An 18,666-nucleotide genomic window follows, 5' to 3' on the forward strand; every position below is an offset into this window, starting at 1 on the left:
GAGGAGAAATAGATTTGAAATCTACATGCTGTTATGGATTCACTAACAACTTCCTCTAATTATACTCTGATACCCTTGTTGTCCCCTAATGATCGTGTAAACATATGCATGGTCACACCCTGTAATTGTTAACATCACATCCTATCTATAGTCAGGCAGTCTGTGTATGTTTCCAATTTCCTCTCATAGCTAGTGGTAATTGCACACATCCTGAGACGCCTCCAAACGTCCAATGTGTAATTCTTACAAAAAGTAATATTCTAAAGCAATTACATTTGATGTTGACGTATCCACTTATACCAGTAATAAGCTTACCACATACAGTGTCACAGAGAGGTTACTTTATGTAAAGTTCAAACTGCTGAGGATAAAATGCTAATGGGAGGAAGCCGCAATCTTTAGTCGGATATTAAATATTCGTTATGGAGATCTGAAACTGAAGTTCATTGTAATTTTCCGCAACTATGACCTACTGAACAGTTGAACTTCTTAATGCGGGGCGGTCAGGTAGCCTAGTGGTTAAAGCGTTCGCTCGTCACGCCGAAAACCCGGGCAGGGGATATTAATGCATATTTCAATACACATTCATGAAGATATCTCTCCTCGACCTTAAGGTCGTGATTCACAGTTTGCACGTGCACGCCCAATTTTGCTTCTACGTTACCGTGAGCAGTAGACAGCGTCTGAGTTTCAGAAGACAAGACTGGGACAGTATTCTGTTCTCAGATGAGTCCGGGTTTCATCAGGACAGCTATGGTGGTCGTGCAAGGTTCTCCAGGCGTCCAGGGAACGTTTTAGCTAGGCTTATGTTATTCAACGTCGAGGGGAAAATGCTATGGTATGGGGTGGCATCTCAACTTATAAGACAACTCATTTTGAATGGCGTACGATAACGGGACGACATCGTTCGAGATCATGTTCTACCCTTTGTGCAATGCATAGACGTAACGTCCCTTTGTAGAAGGATAATTCCCTCCCACACGTTCCACGTTTTGTAACAGACCTTTTTAGGCAGCATAACATTGCTCTACTGCCATGGCCGGCTGTTTTCTCCAAATGGACCGAGGCCTACGACAGGACCAGAACCACCTGGTAACTCTTGCACGTTTGGGCCAGTGTTTGGTTGACATTTATTTTCAATACGCCGCCACTGCCTCGTCTGTACCAACGCAATTTGTGGTCAGACCCGATATGGATATTGTTAATTGAGTTGTTACACCAGGTATGAGTTTTGTCAATAAATTTGCTCTGATATAACTGTAATGGTCATACACTTAAAGGTGTCTTCATTTTATGATGCTTCAGTTGGGTATCAAGGTAGACTATTTTCATTTTCTTAAGCCCAATAGGGTGCGCTTTGCCCCAGTCTATTTATAAATGCATGTAATCAAGGCATGTAAGGCATGCACAGAGCCACATGGCAGCTGGCTAGGTAGTCACATGATGTGATTAAAGTGGTCAACAACTAGGTAAATACAACAGCATTTTTACTAACATCTTTAGTTTTTCATGTATATAATTGTGATATTATGTATTTGAATTAATTACATTGCTTCTGGTAAATAACATTTTGTAATTACCATAAATTTCCTAATGTTTCCTAAAATCAATGCTCTTTTGCAAAGCAATGTTTTTGAGTATAGTTTATTTGTATTTACAATCTAGAGTAATGGTACTTTGCTTTATTTGCGGTCAATAATGAAGTAAAACGACATGAAATGACATGAATTGACATGAAATACTCCTGAAACACACATGAAGCAGAATAAAATAGACAGAAATCAAAAGATGGAATTGTTTTTATTTGAAAAGTATCAGTGTGATTTTTGAAGTGAATAAAAACATTGATCAGACGAATGACCAAATATTATATTTTCAGTAGCATAACATTTACAACTCTTTATTTTTGTCCGCCAGAAAAGATTATGATTTAGTTGGAATCGCAAATGGACGCAAATGCAGACATTTCTTTTGATTATGGAAATGGTTTCAGCTGTTAATGATACATATCTGGATATTAATACTTTTGGTACAGGTACAAAGTCTGTGACAAAGAGGGTCGACGGGGTAGTGGTAAAAGCATTCATCCATAGCTAATCCACTCACTCACTCACTTAACTGTAATCAACATCTAGGCAACTATTTATTGACCTACTTATTGACTGAAAATAGAATATTAACATCAGACCCTCTTCTCCAAAACGATTGCAAACCTATCAGGCTGGAGTGTAAGAAACATCTAAACGTCGCTCCTAATAGTAATAAAGAAGTTGTCCATCAATATATCGTATCCATGATTAGCATCATCGAGCCTGACCTCCTGATCCAGTTAGTCGCCTCTTAAGACAAGCATGGGTAGCTGAAGATCAATTCTAACCTGGAATTTCACAGGCCCAATGTACAGTATGCAAGACTAGGCCGATGGAACTGCTGGATGATTTCTTTCTATTTTTCCCATAATGGAACATTCCAAAGAATTTAGGAATAAACTATTTATTCACAAACTATCAGGCTAAAATTTTCAGCTTCATTCCCGGAAATATAAAACGGCAAGGCCAGAGAATAATCGATCATCCACTTAAACCGTGTAAAAGGCAAAATTAAAGTTTAAACTATATGAATGGATCACTGAAAATTTGGGATGACATAGATGTCCTACCCCACCGGAGCGACGTTTAGATGTAGTTTCTTACACTCCAGCCTGATAGGTTTGCAATCGTTTTGGAGAAGAGGGTCTGATGTTAATATTCTATTTTCAGTCAATAAGTAGGTCAATAAATAGTTGCCTAGATGTTGATTACAGTTAAGTGAGTGAGTGAGTGGATTAGCTATGGATGAATGCTTTTACCACTACCCCGTCGACCCTCTTTGTCACAGACTTTGTACCTGTACCAAAAGTATTAATATCCAGATATGTATCATTAACAGCTGAAACCATTTCCATAATCAAAAGAAATGTCTGCATTTGCGTCCATTTGCGATTCCAACTAAATCATAAAAAGTAAGTGTTTGTCAGTTGCCTGACGCTGAACAGCAGTACTCCTGCCATGCGACGGCGGCCTGTTAACATATAGCTTGTACATGCTCGTCAGTACTACTGCCATGCGACGGCAGCCTGTTAACATATAGCTTGTACATGCTTGTCAGAACTCCTGCCATGGGACGGCGGCCTGTTAACATATAGCTTGTACATGCTTGTCAGAACTCCTGCCATGCGACGGCGGCCTGTTCACGTATAGCTTGTACATGCTTGTCAGAACTCCTGCCATGCGACGGCAGTCTGTTAACATATAGCTTGTACATGCTCGTCAGTACTCCTGCCATGCGACGGCAGCCTGTTAACATATAGCTTGTACATGCTTGTCAGAACTCCTGCCATGCGACGGCAGCCTGTTAACATATAGCTTGTACATGCTCGTCAGTACTCCTGCCATGCGACAGCGGCCTGTTAACATATAGCTTGTACATGCTCGTCAGTACTCCTGCCATGCGACAGCGGCCTGTTAACATATAGCTTGTACATGCTTGTCAGTACTCCTGCCATGTGACGGCAGCCTGTTAACATATAGCTTGTAAATGCTTGTCAGTACTCCTGCCATGCGACAGCGGCCTGTTAACATATAGCTTGTAAATGCTTGTCAGTACTCCTGCCATGCGACAGCGGCCTGTTAACATATAGCTTGTACATGCTCGTCAGTACTCCTGCCATGCGACAGCGGCCTGTTAACATATAGCTTGTACATGCTTGTCAGTACTCCTGCCATGCGACGGCGGCCTGTTAACATATAGCTTGTACATGCTTGTCAGTACTCCTGCCATGCGACAGCAGCCTGTTAACATATAGCTTGTACATGCTCGTCAGTACTCCTGCCATGCGACAGCGGCCTGTTAACATATAGCTTGTACATGCTCGTCAGTACTCCTGCCATGCGACGGCGGCCTGTTAACATACAGATTGTACATGCTTGTCAGTACTCCTGCCATTCGACAGCAGCCTGTTAACATATAGCTTGTAATGCTTGTCAGTACTCCTGCCATGCGACGGCGGCCTGTTAACATATAGCTTGTAAATGCTTGTCAGTACTCCTGCCATGCGACAGCGGCCTGTTAACATATAGCTTGTACATGCTCGTCAGTACTCCTGCCATGCGACGGCGGCCGTTTAACATATAGCTTGTAAATGCTTGTCAGTACTCCTGCCATGCGACAGCGGCCTGTTAACATATAGCTTGTACATGCTCGTCAGTACTCCTGCCATGCGACGGCGGCCTGTTAACATATAGCTTGTACATGCTTGTCAGTACTCCTGCCATGCGACAGCGGCCTGTTAACATATAGCTTGTACATGCTCGTCAGTACTCCTGCCATGCGACAGCGGCCTGTTAACATATAGCTTGTAAATGCTTGTCAGTACTCCTGCCATGCGACAGCGGCCTGTTAACATATAGCTTGTACATGCTCGTCAGTACTCCTGCCATTCGACAGCAGCCTGTTAACATATAGCTTGTAATGCTTGTCAGTACTCCTGCCATGCGACGGCGGCCTGTTAACATATAGCTTGTAAATGCTTGTCAGTACTCCTGCCATGCGACAGCGGCCTGTTAACATATAGCTTGTACATGCTCGTCAGTACTCCTGCCATTCGACAGCAGCCTGTTAACATATAGCTTGTAATGCTTGTCAGTACTCCTGCCATGCGACGGCGGCCTGTTAACATATAGCTTGTAAATGCTTGTCAGTACTCCTGCCATGCGACAGCGGCCTGTTAACATATAGCTTGTACATGCTCGTCAGTACTCCTGCCATGCGACAGCGGCCTGTTAACATATAGCTTGTACATGCTTGTCAGTACTCCTGCCATGCGACGGCGGCCTGTTAACATATAGCTTGTACATGCTTGTCAGTACTCCTGTCATGCGACAGCAGCCTGTTAACATATAGCTTGTACATGCTTGTCAGTACTCCTGCCATGCGACAGCAGCCTGTTAACATACAGATTGTACATGCTCGTCAGTACTCCTGCCATGCGACGGCAGCCTGTTAACATATGGCTTGTACATGCTTATCAGTACTCCTGCCATGCGACGGCGGCCTGTTAACATACAGATTGTACATGCTTGTCAGTACTCCTGCCATGCGACGGCAGCCTGTTAACATACAGATTGTACATGCTCGTCAGTACTCCTGCCATGCGACGGCAGCCTGTTAACATATGGCTTGTACATGCTTATCAGTACTCCTGCCATGCGACGGCGGCCTGTTAACATACAGATTGTACATGCTCGTCATGGGTGTGACATTAGGCATGAGGCTAAAGGTGATGGGTCTCAACATACGTAAGTGTGTTTGTAACTACTTTTAATTTAACGCATTGCAGGAAATTGGGGAAAAGCAAATGGCTCTATCTGACTTGATTTCAAAATTAAATACTTTAGGAAAACAGGATGAAGGCCCTACGTATATGCAATTACTTTATTTGATGATAGAAAATAACTTGGTGACATTCTTTTGTAACTGAAAATGTGTGTCGGGGTGAAAAATCTTGTAAATAAGATGGAATGGGGGCCTCTCATTGTGTATTCTCCCTGCAGTGTTTTATTGTACGATAAAAACCTCGTCGTTTATTTCTTAAATTACTTTATTTAGTCACGATATGGCTGGAATATTGCAAATGTCACTATAAATCTTAACTCATTCGCTCATTACCATACAATTTCTAGAATGAAATGACCAGACCTTTTATGAATTGTGCCTCTTTGAAAAGGAATTTCAAATGTCGGTTGCCTTTTGAGGGTTGATTTTGATCGTGTTTTGTTTGAGAGAGCGTGACCTTTTGTTGACATAATACACCCATAAGCATCACTTGCATGATAGCCATTCAATCAATTGGTAATTTTATATAATCTTATTTGGCAGATCCTCGAGACTGTCCTTTGTCGTTGACATATTACATTATGATTAATGGGCACTTCATGTGAATAAGTATTAACTATAATAACCTTTAATACGTTGGAAATAAAAATCATTACTTCCAAGTGACATTTTGTCAGAGTTTACTCTGTTGTGTATTTATGTAAATTTCAACATTAAATGGTCAACAGCCAAATTTAAAGTTATGAGCAGCCTTGTGGTCCTGATACTGCAATTAATCATTTTTAAAACACATCACCTTTTGTGATGTTTTTATTTATAAACTTAGAAGTATCATTGTTAGGAGTGTAACAATACTGTGGTTATTATTTGATGGCGTTACCGATATAACTGAGAAAATGAAAATAAATTTTATCAGACCACCATATGATTTCATGTAATAAAATTTAATCTCTCCCAACCTGGATATTTGGAAGGTTCGCAAACTAATTTTCTCAAAATGCCTCAATCAAGTATCCAAAGGAACTACTTCTGTTTAGGATCTATACACTGGGACTTTTCACTGCCCCAACATCTTCTGTAAAGGATCCATACACTGCAACTATTCACTGTTCCCAACATCTTCTGTTAAGGGTCTATACACTAGGACTATTCACTGCCCCAACACCTTCTGTCAAGGATCTATACACTGGGACTGGACTATTCACTGCCCCCGACATCTTCTGTAAAGGATCTATACACTGGGACTGTTGACTGCCCCCAACATCTTCTGTTAAGGATCTATACACTGAGACTATTCACTGCCCCAACATTTTCTGTTAAGGATCTATACACTAGGATTATTCACTGCCCCAACATTTTCTGTTAAGGATCTATACACTAGGATTATTCACTGCCCCAACATCTTCTGTTAAGGATCTATACACTGGGACTATTCACTGCCCCAGCATCTTCTGTCAAGGATCTATACACTAGGACTTTTCACTGCCCCAACATCTTCTGTTAAGGATCTATACACTGGGACTGTTGACTGCCCCCAACATCTTCTGTTAAGGATCTATACACTGGGACTGTTCACTTCCCCAACATCTTCTGTTAAGGATCTATACACTGGGACTGTTGACTGCCCCCAACATCTTCTGTTAAGGATCTATACACTGGGACTGTTCACTTCCCCAACATCTTCTGTTAAGGATCTATACACTGGGACTGTTCACTTCCCTAACATCTTCTGTTAAGGATGTATACACTGGAACTATTCAATGTCTATGTCTATGGATGCAAACTAAGGGTTGAATGATACACAGTTGATGATCAGTGTCTAACCCTCACTGGGGTCCAAAGGATATTTCAAAAACATAAAAGGACATTCGTTCTCACATCATTATATGGTTTAATGGAAGAATTGAAATACTTGTACATTTGCGAATATCGTTACTTGTTATCGGCTCAAAGGGAGAGTTGAAGTATAAAAAGATGTGCCTCGTTGTCAGGGAATTTCAAGGGAGAGTTGAAATATGAATGCGTTCTTCACAACAGGTACATAGCTAATGCATTTATATGAAGAGTGATCAACAACTGATTAAGGGGCCTAAATATATTATATTTAATGCCACTATTCACAATTTCAAATGGCCAAAAAATGTCGGACTGCTATAAAACTAACTACTCGAAGTGAATATAATACAACGCTGACGGTTTAGTCATCAGTTTCGACTGGTATGTATTATCGCTGACATTACGTATTTAAGGCAATGTGCCAAGTCTCGATCTGATGTCAGGAAAACAGGTATACGATGACATGCATCAACGACCCGTGAAGTTTCCGGGATAGAGTTGGTCTTCAGCAACCCATAGTTGCCGTAAAAGGTGACTATGCTTATCGTAAAAGGCGACTAACGGGATCAGGTGGTCAGGCTCGCCGACTTGGTTGATACATGCCATCGATCCCAATTGCCATCGATCGATTATTTTACAGACAGCCGTCATATAGCTGGAAAATTGCTGAGTGGGCGTTAAACAACAAGCAAAGAAACAAAACATGCATCAATCAAGTCAGCGAGTCTGACCACCCGATCCCGTTAGTCGCCTCTTGCTACAACCACCTCTCACGACAATACTAATGAATACTATCACTGTATGTTTGGAAAATACCGGTATATTGTGTTTTTCCAACATCCTGCATATCTTCACACGAGGCAACTAACGGGATCGGGTGGATCGGGTGTATGACTTGGTTGTTGGTCATTGTATCCCAATTGCGTGGGTCGATGCTCATGATGTCAATCTCTGGATTGTCTGGTCCAATCTCGATTATTTACAGACCGCCGTCATATAGCTGGAATATTGCTGAGTGCGGCGTTTAACAACAAACAAACAAAACAAAGACCTGATGGAAAACTTTACACAAGCAGGTGACAAATCGAATTCAATTATGAAAATAAAGGAAATTAGCAACGGTTTTCTGTGATCGAAAAGACGAATTGTTTCGCGACTAGATTCCTGTATATAATGTGTCTTTACGCATGTTTTGTGACCATAGCAACATCCCACAGAATACAAACATGTCAAAAATGTGCAGGGATGGGGGGTATTCATGTTCAACAAATTACTGCTCAAATGCAATATATGTGGTACATATCGCAATACATGAATCATGATTGCAAAAAAATTGCAATATGAAATTCAGGTCAAGGTCCATCACTGTTGACAACCAATTCTTCTTCGAAATTCCTTTGGGATATTTAGTTGTATTCAGTTGGGTGTTCACGCCCCTTTGAAATGTTAATGTCTTAGCTGGATGTCTCTCCTTATTGTTCCATCAAATTAAGTCGTTATACAGATTTATAGGAAAGTCGGGTAATTGTGGGCATATTATTCAGTTTACTGAATTCCTCATAACCTTTTAAGTTGACAAATGACTTGGAAGGATGATTACTCTTGCAATTGAAACAAATTGAAAAAATCATTACCTTTCTGAATGCTTCTTATATAAACACCTGGGATGTTCTGTGACATCGTGCACATCGACTGCATGCTGCCAGGATGAAGTTTGTGATGTGTGTTGCTGCTGCTCTCCTCTCATCTGGTAGGTAACCATTATACTGTAGCATGTTTCAGTATGTATACATGGCAGACTAACGAAATGAGTTGCATACCATAAGCATGCCAGCCAGCACACAGTGATCGTTGATTTAAATCCCAGATACATCCTCATCATAATCCTTATCACGCTACCTCATTACACTGGTATATAACAGAAAACTGTTAAAAGCGGCGTTTAACATCTCATTCACTGATTCCGTCGATGTGGTCACTTTGTGTGGACACTAGTTGACATATGTGTGTCACAACTTGCTGTGTTTCTCGAGAATGCATAATTGTCAACAACTTTTGGGGGGATCTAAAACAATTCTTAACTTATGTACAATATTGATAATGAGTCTTTTTGGATGCTTAATGACATCATTCTCAATAATATTGTAATAGCAGCAAAACGACACATTGACATATGAGTAAAAAATGGTTTAAGGCCTGCTTCTCCAAATTCATTAAAGCTATGGAAGATATTATGTCGAAGAATTTATTGCCAGAAGAAAATATACAACACATCGCTTCAACGTGAAATGGGGAATTTTTGTTGTTATATTAAATCCCCGTACATAAAACCGTTTAATCACTAGTTGATACTGATTCATCAACACATGCTCACCATATCGTCGGTATCGTACAATCGAAACTTTTTTTGGAATACGGAAAGGTTTTCGTCGCTTTTATTCAAGTTTCCTTTCATGTATTTTACCACCAGCAACATTGTGCGATACATACTACATTATATTGAAGTCTTGGTAAATACTATTACGGCAATATTACCTTCGCTGACAATTATATCCTTCTCTGTGTGACCTTCCAGTGTCCGGTCTTGAGTGGCCTACGAGGAGAGAGACTTTACCAGATAGATCTGATGAATGTCAGAACGTTTTTGCACAAATATTGGGGATCTTGCAAAGACCAAGGTTTAGCAATCTTATCGAAGATGGCAGACTGAGCCTTGATTGCAGGTTAGTATCGTTATTTTGCTAATAAAATCTTTTTAAAAACAATAATTGTTAAGCTGCTTCCTTTCAGAGAAAGTAATAGTCAACCTCTGACGAGTGAGTGAGTGAGTTAAAATTTAACGTCCCATCGGCATTATTCAAGTTTACAATTGAGTCATTTATGCAAAGTTATATTTAAAAACAATTTATCAAATATATTTAAGCATAACAATATCATGTATACATGTTTAATACATGGGCTAATGGCCACCAGTAACCAAAGCTAGGCCACGTCGCTGGGGATCATGAGGACTTACAGTACCTTGGCTTCCTGCATGATACCCCAGCAGGATTTGGTCATCACTTTAGCTACTGGTGGTTGTGCACAATACTAGCCAATATTAAAAACTACTCAGCAATCAGTAGGCTTAAAAACACTGGTTGATGATATTTCCTATCGTGAAAGTCATTCCAAGATCCAGTCGATTGCTGAAAAGTTGTTCTGACAAGGATATCAGTCTACTTTCAGTAATTGTGTTTATCGTAACTCTCCGATAGCCTAGAGTGTTATTGATGTCAACTATTGATATTTGAATTTGCCACCTTTGTACTGCCATGGAGACATGAACAATTGCCATGCATCTGTAGTTCGAGCAACCATTACACTAATTAATCGTAACCATACAATCCCATCCGTATGTGATATGCTTACATAGTAGAAGTCGGGTAAAGTTACAAGGGTCATTTTGTAAATATGACAACTTCTTACTAACTATTATTTAATGTGCCATATTGATAAAGCTGTTATTATTTTCACCGAACCACCGCAACATTGATAATGAAGAGGTTGGCACACATACAAATTAACTGAATTACCAACCACTTACATTCAACCTTCAGAATATAATTTCGAATGTTAGGCAGAAAGACTTGCAATAAATATTTTCTCTTTGCAGCCAGCAGACATTGACAACAGCAGATGAATGCCAACGATCAGGGTCTGGGAGAGTTGAACGTCTGAACATTGCCCTCAATATCTTCTGTAGCCACAAACCAGGTATACGCACGTCCAGTTTTCTAAGAGCAGCTGCTTCTGAAATGTTAGCCCGTGTACCACCTTGAGTGACATGTTGATTCCTTAAATTAATTGACAATGCTATCCAAGATAACTACTATTTACTATGGCAGATGTGTTTAACTTTACAAGACCTTCATCAATAGCTATCAGATGTTATGTGTTGAATTCGTCAAATCTTTCTGTTACAGAAATCGAGAGAGAAGCGTCATGTTGGACCAGTGGAGAATTGTCGGAGACCGTTGTTTCATGTTTACACCAAGACAGGTAGGGTGACTGTACGAGTGTCCATTGACATCTACTGAATAATACCTTAAGACAACTTAGCCACGTAGATTAACTATACCTTCTGTACATCTAGATGTCTAGATAAAACATATAGACTATACAATGCGTACATCTTGAAGCCGAACTATTACATACATGGATAGGTGAAATGTTTATTGTTTACATCTACAGGTGAAATGATAAGAGTTGAAGTAGGATTCCCTTTGTCACAAAATGACGGCCGTTCTGCGTTATATTGTGAAAAACATGCGTTTTCAATACAAGAAGTATTGACCGTAGGTATCGGAAGTTCAGACGATAGATACATTCGGAACGTTTCTGAGCGACTTCAATTACCTCTTATTTCATTACAACGAATTAATTCTCATTGGCATGTACACAGTGTCGCAATGTAGATGTGTGACGATATGTGGTGTCTGTACGGATATATGGCCCCTTGAAGTGTCCAATACTTTCATGATATGTAGACATCTTCCATAGATCATTTGGTAAATGCATTCGTGATGCACATAAACTTCTTGGATCTTTGCTAGACATCAGTCCGGTGTCAGTCACAAACGTCAGGGCACGTACAGTAACGCACAATTACCCTATCAAAAGATATCTAAATTGATAACTTGGTCTTTGGAATTTTCAGTAGAATGACTATACGGACGGTGAAATTATCCTTCCGATTTGTGGTCCTTCACAGAATAAAATACTCAACAGCTGGGGTATTGCTGAGTGTGGAGTTAAACAAAGAAATAAATATGGTTATGAGGAATCTCCAACTAGTTCATGAAGAGATACTAATTAAATTTGTAGTTACAAAATGAAATTATGCACGGAGACTGTACATGTTGCACCTGCATTAATGCTTCAATTGTGAGTGAATAGAACAACTGGCAAAAAACACACCACCAACTGATGGACTTTCGTTTGACTTTAAGACCAATATATCAGCTTCCAGCAAGTATCTAAACAGTGACTTAATCTAGCTGTAGTTGGTTGGTTTGTTGTTTTACGCCGCACCCAGCAATATTCCAACCAGACAACCCAGTGATTGATATCATGAGCATCCATCCACGCAATTGGGATCGATGACATGCATCAACCAAGTCAGCGAGCCTGACCACCAGATCCCGTTAGTCGCCTCTAATTGTTAGACCAATTCTACCCTGAATCTTCACGGGACTGCTCTAACTGTAAGCAGGTACCCTAAGTGTGATGGTCCCAGTGTTCAAGTTACTAACAGCAGCGACACAATGTCCCTATATATATGAGTATGTGAGTGAGTATGGTTTTACGCTGCTTTTAGCGTATTCCAGCAATATCACGGCGGGGTGGGACGAAATATATAAAATTTGCACTTATATATACATAGCCAAATGTTAACACTCAATGATAGGCGGATAAAAGCATAAATAAGTCACTGATGCGTCAAATTAAAAACAAAATTCTTATAAAATAGTATCAACCGTAAATTCGTTCCTGTAATCAAACGAAATCGACTGTTAAATCATGTGTTTATGAACCACTATCGGATTGTGGCTATTAGACCATTACTGATCGATCTGATAAATCTATATTCATGAAGCTTCAGAGAAACACTCTCAGCCAAATGTTTTCATTTTGACAGTCCGAGCTGTAATTCCGATTTATATGCACAAATATACATCTCATCAAGGTGGAAGCAAATTGGACGCCCATGAGGATGCCTTTTTCTTTCCTAAATGTCCTGTCCCCAAATTTCCTATAGACGTTAAGCACAAGGAAGTCGAATACTAGTATTTCACATTTTGTTTTCTCAGCAAACCACAGATGACATTTGCTTTCAGTATTGACAAATTATCCTGACCCTTTGGAAATAGTGATGAATCTATATAAATGGTCACCACGTTAGTGACAAATGGGGGACAGGGGTGGCCCAGTCCTTCCTTCTTTGCATTAAGGGTAATGGTAAACCTTTGAAACAGGCATTCGGGGGTACATTTGTTGGACCAAGCAAAATATTTCTCTTTGTAGTGGAAACATCATCTAAGACTTGCCTCACTTCCTGTTTTCCTTCCTTAAGTTGACCTAAATAACAAATTTGCACCTTTATTATTATAAAAAAGATACTTGTGACGAGATAATTGCAATATATGAATCAAATCTCTCCATTAACGCGAGTGTCATATTTGGCGACAAGATGTACAATATACATGTTATTATTTACTGAATTTGTTTATTCTGTTTCAGGCGTGCTGTTGCTGAATGTGCTGACCAAAATGTGAGCAATCTTAGAGAGTGTACCAACACTACTGGCGCCATCTTCCGGCAGCTGATTTTGGATACTTTTCCTTAGACGTATCCATGCAAACACACCTTCCGATAAAAGTGGAGCAAAACATCATGTTATGTTTGAATCTTAATAAATTAGTCTGAATTTCGACCATCGTTTCTTTAGCATTCTCGTAGCATGCCTGTGTATCTGCTACATAGCACTTTTTGTCAAATGTCGACAACACGAGAATGCGACATTTGGACATGATGCAAAATCTCGCAATCCCGCAATCTCGACTTGTCAAATTAGGCCTCAAAGACACGAAATCGCGAGAATGGGACAATTCATTTTCAAAAAATGAAATAATAACAGGAACACTATAAGATGTCGAGTAGGCAAATGTGTCTTGATTGTGGACGCAAAAAAACATAATCACAGACCACAGATTCAACAATCCCTGGCAAATACATTTCTTGAATTTGAAGAAGTAAAGGAAGATTCACTTACCTATTGATGAATGACTAACAAAAATCAAAGATGAACCCGGATGGAGAGACATCTTGCTTAAGAGGTGATGTAGTTCATTTTTTCCCAGTATTATTCTGGAAGGTGCTGTTTAATAAATTTTAAGATAAAAACTATTATGCACATTTGTACCTTGAACAATGAAATCACAATGTATACATCTAGTGTAAATGAGTGAGTGAATTGGATTTTACACCGCTTTTAGCATTCTCCCAGCAAAAGCACAGTGGATGTATTTAGCGTGAATGTCATATCGTATCTATGTTTTCTATTATTAATGTTACATATCACATAGTTTCTCTGTCTACCATGTTCCCAGACACATCCCTCGCGGCATGTTGTACATTGCAGATAATGGTTTGATTTACACGATTACTCATATAGAAAACATGCACTTACTAAGATTATAACTACATGTATATTTCAAATGTGGGGTAGCGTCACGCCAAGGTCCGTTTTCCATTCCCCATATTGGTACAATGTGTGGAGCCCATTTCTGGTGTCTCCGTCGTGATATTGCTGAAACATTGCTGAAAGCGGCTTAAAACAATTCTACTCACTCAAATTTCAGATGGGAAAAACAACAGCTGGCATTAAGAGAGATTACAGGAGGAGGTTTATATTACAAGACTGCAGGGTGAAGAAAATCTTAATTAAAAGCTGCTACTGTAATCTACGTTACCAGTCTCTTATGACTATTTTAATGTATCTACAGATCAAGATGAGTAAAATATTGACTACATTGTCGCTTAAATAAACTTCATTAATCTTGGGTATCATAAAATCATTTAACAGTAATCCCTATACCAACGTGTTGTGATTCATGTACAGACAATGCACCAAACTAATGCAGTGTAATATTAGTGAAAATATACAAAATATTATGAAACTGATTTCCCACAAACAACATATTAAAAAATTGATTTTCTACAAACCTGTCAAGTTCCCGAAACGAGTACAGGACGAACCAACGAAAAGCACCAAATGACCAACTACATATATGTACAAGCTTATAACGTCCATGACTGTGGACATTTAATAAACCATTTAACTGTAATCCCCTAACTGTATTCCATCGTCCCACAGTCGACTTACTGAAGGAGATGAAGGAAAAGTTGGGTTAATTAGATGCTATTAGCATTTAAGTTGTTTGGTTGATGTACATGGATGGCTCGGTAAATATGCATCCCTGTAAGCTACATCTGATCGAACTGAGAGAGAAGTCAGCAAACTCTACATTCGTGGCGAGCTGGTTCAGGCGTTCAATACTGCATTTTCCGTTGTTTGGAATCTCTTGCATAAAATAGAAAGCAGTCCGTGTTCTATCGTTACTGAGTGTGTAATGCATAGATCAGAAAACGACACATATTTTTAGTTTAAATTGTAGGTGTACACAGATTCATGTGACGCCAGAATCCATACAGATCAATCGATAAATAACAGGTGTTTTTAACTGCAGGCATATTTTAAATATTTGAAATGTATAAAATCAAACAATCAATATCATGGCATGCGTCAGCATAATGAGGTTAAAATATTTTATCATATGATGGTCTTAGGTCTTTGTTTATCTAGCTCTGTGGATAGGTTATTTTAAAGATCAAATAGATAAATCAGCTTTTACAAAGACCAGAATCAAATAACACGTCGTTAGAATGGTATCATACAGTATAGAACCGTACAAAGACAAATACTATGTTTTAGGATCAAAAGAACTGCATACATATTTTACTATACCACCAGCGTTCGAAGCTTTAGCATCCGTTATAATCGCAGGATTAAATATTTAAAAAAACGAAACAAAATTTGCTTTCCTATAAAAAATCATACTGAATGCAGATAGATGCTCTTATGCTATAAACATTAACGTAATCGTCGTAGTCATTCACTGTTCAACGAACCTGCATTTATTCAAGGAAACTGGCAAACCAGTGTTATGAGTCCCTGTATATCCACGAGAGAGAGAGAGAGAGAGAGAGAGAGAGAGAGAGAGAGAGAGAGAGAGAGAGAGAGAGAGAGAGAGACTAATGGGACAGGGTAAACAACCACGGAAGCTGATAGTGATGAGTGGAAGCCAGTGAATTAGAAGCCAGTGAATTGTCTAATGGACACAGAGTCAGCAAGCAGACTGATAGAGATGATTGGATGGACATAGGGATTTAGCAGTTAGGTGATGGTAAGCAGGCGGGATGTAGTAGCCTTGATTCGTAGTCGTAGTCATTCACTGTTCAACGAACCTGCATTTATTTAAAGAAACTGGCAAACCAGTGTTATGAGTCTCTGTATAGCCACGAGAGAGAGAGAGAGAGAGAGAGAGAGAGAGAGAGAGAGAGAGAGAGAGAGAGAGAGAGAGAGTGTGTGTGTGTGTGTGTGTGTGTGTGTGTGTGTGTGTGTGTGTGTGTGTGTGTTGGAATTAACGGCCCTTGTACAGGATTCCACTTTTATCAAAGCCTGTCAGCCTAATGTTTGAGGAAAGCCCAAATTAATGCTGGTCTTAAACGATTACCAAATTTGGTGAAACCAAGGAGCAGGGATAAAAACATAATCGGGACGAACCGGGATTCGAACCCATGATCATAGGTACATGTATGATGCATATAAAACCTAACCACAGTGTATGTAGCTAAGGCAGAAGCTTCATTGCAATTTGTTCACCGGACTACAGCTTTATGTAAATCATCCGTGGCACGAGTAATTAAAAACAACGTGTTCGCATGGCGTTCTATTAGTACTATTTCATTTATTTGATTTGGATATACTTTTATTTATCATTGTTAGATAGCAGTATCAATAGGTTCATTGTCTGTTGAACACATGTGATGTGGAGATAACTTGAGCACTACATTCCTTCTATTATTGTCGCCATGTGGTATACAATGTTGCCCGAATGTATGGCAAATCAAAAAATGTAATTTGTCGACTGTAGGACAAGTGAGGTCATACGGGCGGAGTTGCAATTAGACATGGGCGTGGCAAGCCTAAAATGACAACACCTAAACAAAATCGTCTCATTACCTTAATTTCACTTGGCTCTAGATTTATATCTGCTCCGGCGATCACTTGAGAATTACGTACAATAACAGGTGGACAAATTCCAACATCTACCACTAAAAGCCGGCTCTGTGCAGCCCGACCGAAAGCAATGCGCCGGGTGAAGGGGGTGACCCTAACAGCTTACCAAAGACTGAGGTTGGCTTCTCAACACCAGGGACGGGCTGTGCGCAAATGGCGTTACACCACGTTTACAGACGAATGAAGGTTTATGCCTACGATTCGCAGATGGCAGAAACCGTTGCTGGCAACGTGGCGGCGAGCAGTATGCTAGGGCAACACTTCTATACCATGTTCGTCATAGGGTCGGAAGTGTCATGTAGTGGGGCGGTATCAGACATGACAGGCAAACTGATTTGGTTGTTGTGAATGGACATTTGACTGGCCAGCGATATGTTGAAGAAGTTGTGCGTCCTGTCGTTGTTCCATTGGCTAGAATTATCGGTAGAAATGTTGAACAGCAAAATGACAATGCCTGACCACATCGTGCACAGTTCGTCACCGATTATCTCCAACGAGAAGGCATACGGAGATGGGACTAGCCCGCTAAGTCCCCTGACATATCCCCAATGGAGCATTTGTGGGATGTTCTCGGGCGGAGAGTGAACGCCATAGACCCAGCACCCGCCAACGGGGCCCAGCTTGGGGTATGGCGGAAAGGCGGGCAATACCCAGGGCAACCATATGCAAGTTAATCAACAGCATACCATCAAGGTGATTTGCGTGTCTCCCTCGAAAATAATTTTACAGACAATTACCTTCATTACACCTGTCGTTTCATGATTGGATTCCGTTGTTCCGCTATGTCGGTAGTATATGTATATATATGTATATGTATGTGTATATATATATATATATATATATATATATATATATACTACCGACATTTGCTCGTGTGGTGGTTTTGGGTATATATGTATATATATATATATATATATATATATATATATATATATATATATACAACCGACATAGCGGAACAACGGAATATATATATATATATTGATTTGGCAATGAACTCTAACATGGTCCAGTGTCCTCAAAGGAGACTCAGAAACACTCTTTTCCTTTCCTCTTTGATCTTCAACACGTCCGATTTCGTCATCCCAACCATCAAACAGTGTCCTATGTACAATGTGAGTGTGAAATACAACGACCTGGAATTAGAGGCTTAACGCCAAATGAATCATGCACGGATGAAACTCACGACTTTTGTATTTCATAGTTCCTATTTCATAGAGTAAATTGCTGACATTATAAAGCATTAAGTACTTGTCCATGGCCAGCAAATACACAATTCATATCACTTCCAACGTCCCTCATACACTGCATATATACATGCCAAAAGAGTCAAACACCCACATCCAACAAATCCTCAAACATAACATCAGTCTAGGAAAATCAAGCGCTCGCTCGCAAAAACCCACAGTTAACACCAATGTCACAACGCATACTAGATTATTTAAACTTACACAACCTAAACGACTTAAAACCAAACCAAACAGCATATTCACACCCATACTTCAAACCCCAAAAATAGACAGAACACTCTCCTGGAAAATAAATAAGGCAAC

At 39.8% G+C, this 18,666-nt stretch overlaps 1 protein-coding gene across 1 annotated transcript; it reads left to right on the top strand.

The window, feature by feature from the left end:
* The first annotated feature begins 8,870 nt into the window (after window positions 1-8,870).
* Window positions 8,871-13,682, top strand: LOC124119852. The gene is made up of 5 exons (XM_046482511.2): window positions 8,871-8,959; window positions 9,785-9,932; window positions 10,865-10,965; window positions 11,175-11,250; window positions 13,492-13,682. The coding sequence occupies exons 1-5, from the start codon at window positions 8,917-8,919 to the stop codon at window positions 13,595-13,597; spliced, it is 474 nt and encodes a 157-aa protein (XP_046338467.1). The 5' UTR covers window positions 8,871-8,916; the 3' UTR covers window positions 13,598-13,682.
* Window positions 13,683-18,666: the final 4,984 nt, after the last annotated feature.

Source organism: Haliotis rufescens, unplaced genomic scaffold, assembly GCF_023055435.1.
Source record: "Haliotis rufescens isolate VD_foot unplaced genomic scaffold, xgHalRufe1.0.p SCAF_9, whole genome shotgun sequence".
Taxonomy (NCBI): Eukaryota; Metazoa; Mollusca; class Gastropoda; order Lepetellida; family Haliotidae; genus Haliotis; species Haliotis rufescens.

Excerpts from the sequence above, each read along its gene's own strand:
- LOC124119852 (XM_046482511.2), top strand. The coding sequence starts at position 8,917 with ATGAAGTTTGTGATGTGTGTTGCTGCTGCTCTCCTCTCATCTG. Across the intron at positions 8,960-9,784 it reads TGCTGCTCTCCTCTCATCTG|TGTCCGGTCTTGAGTGGCCT; the intron begins GTAGGTAACCAT and ends GTGACCTTCCAG. Across the intron at positions 10,966-11,174 it reads CTTCTGTAGCCACAAACCAG|AAATCGAGAGAGAAGCGTCA; the intron begins GTATACGCACGT and ends TTTCTGTTACAG.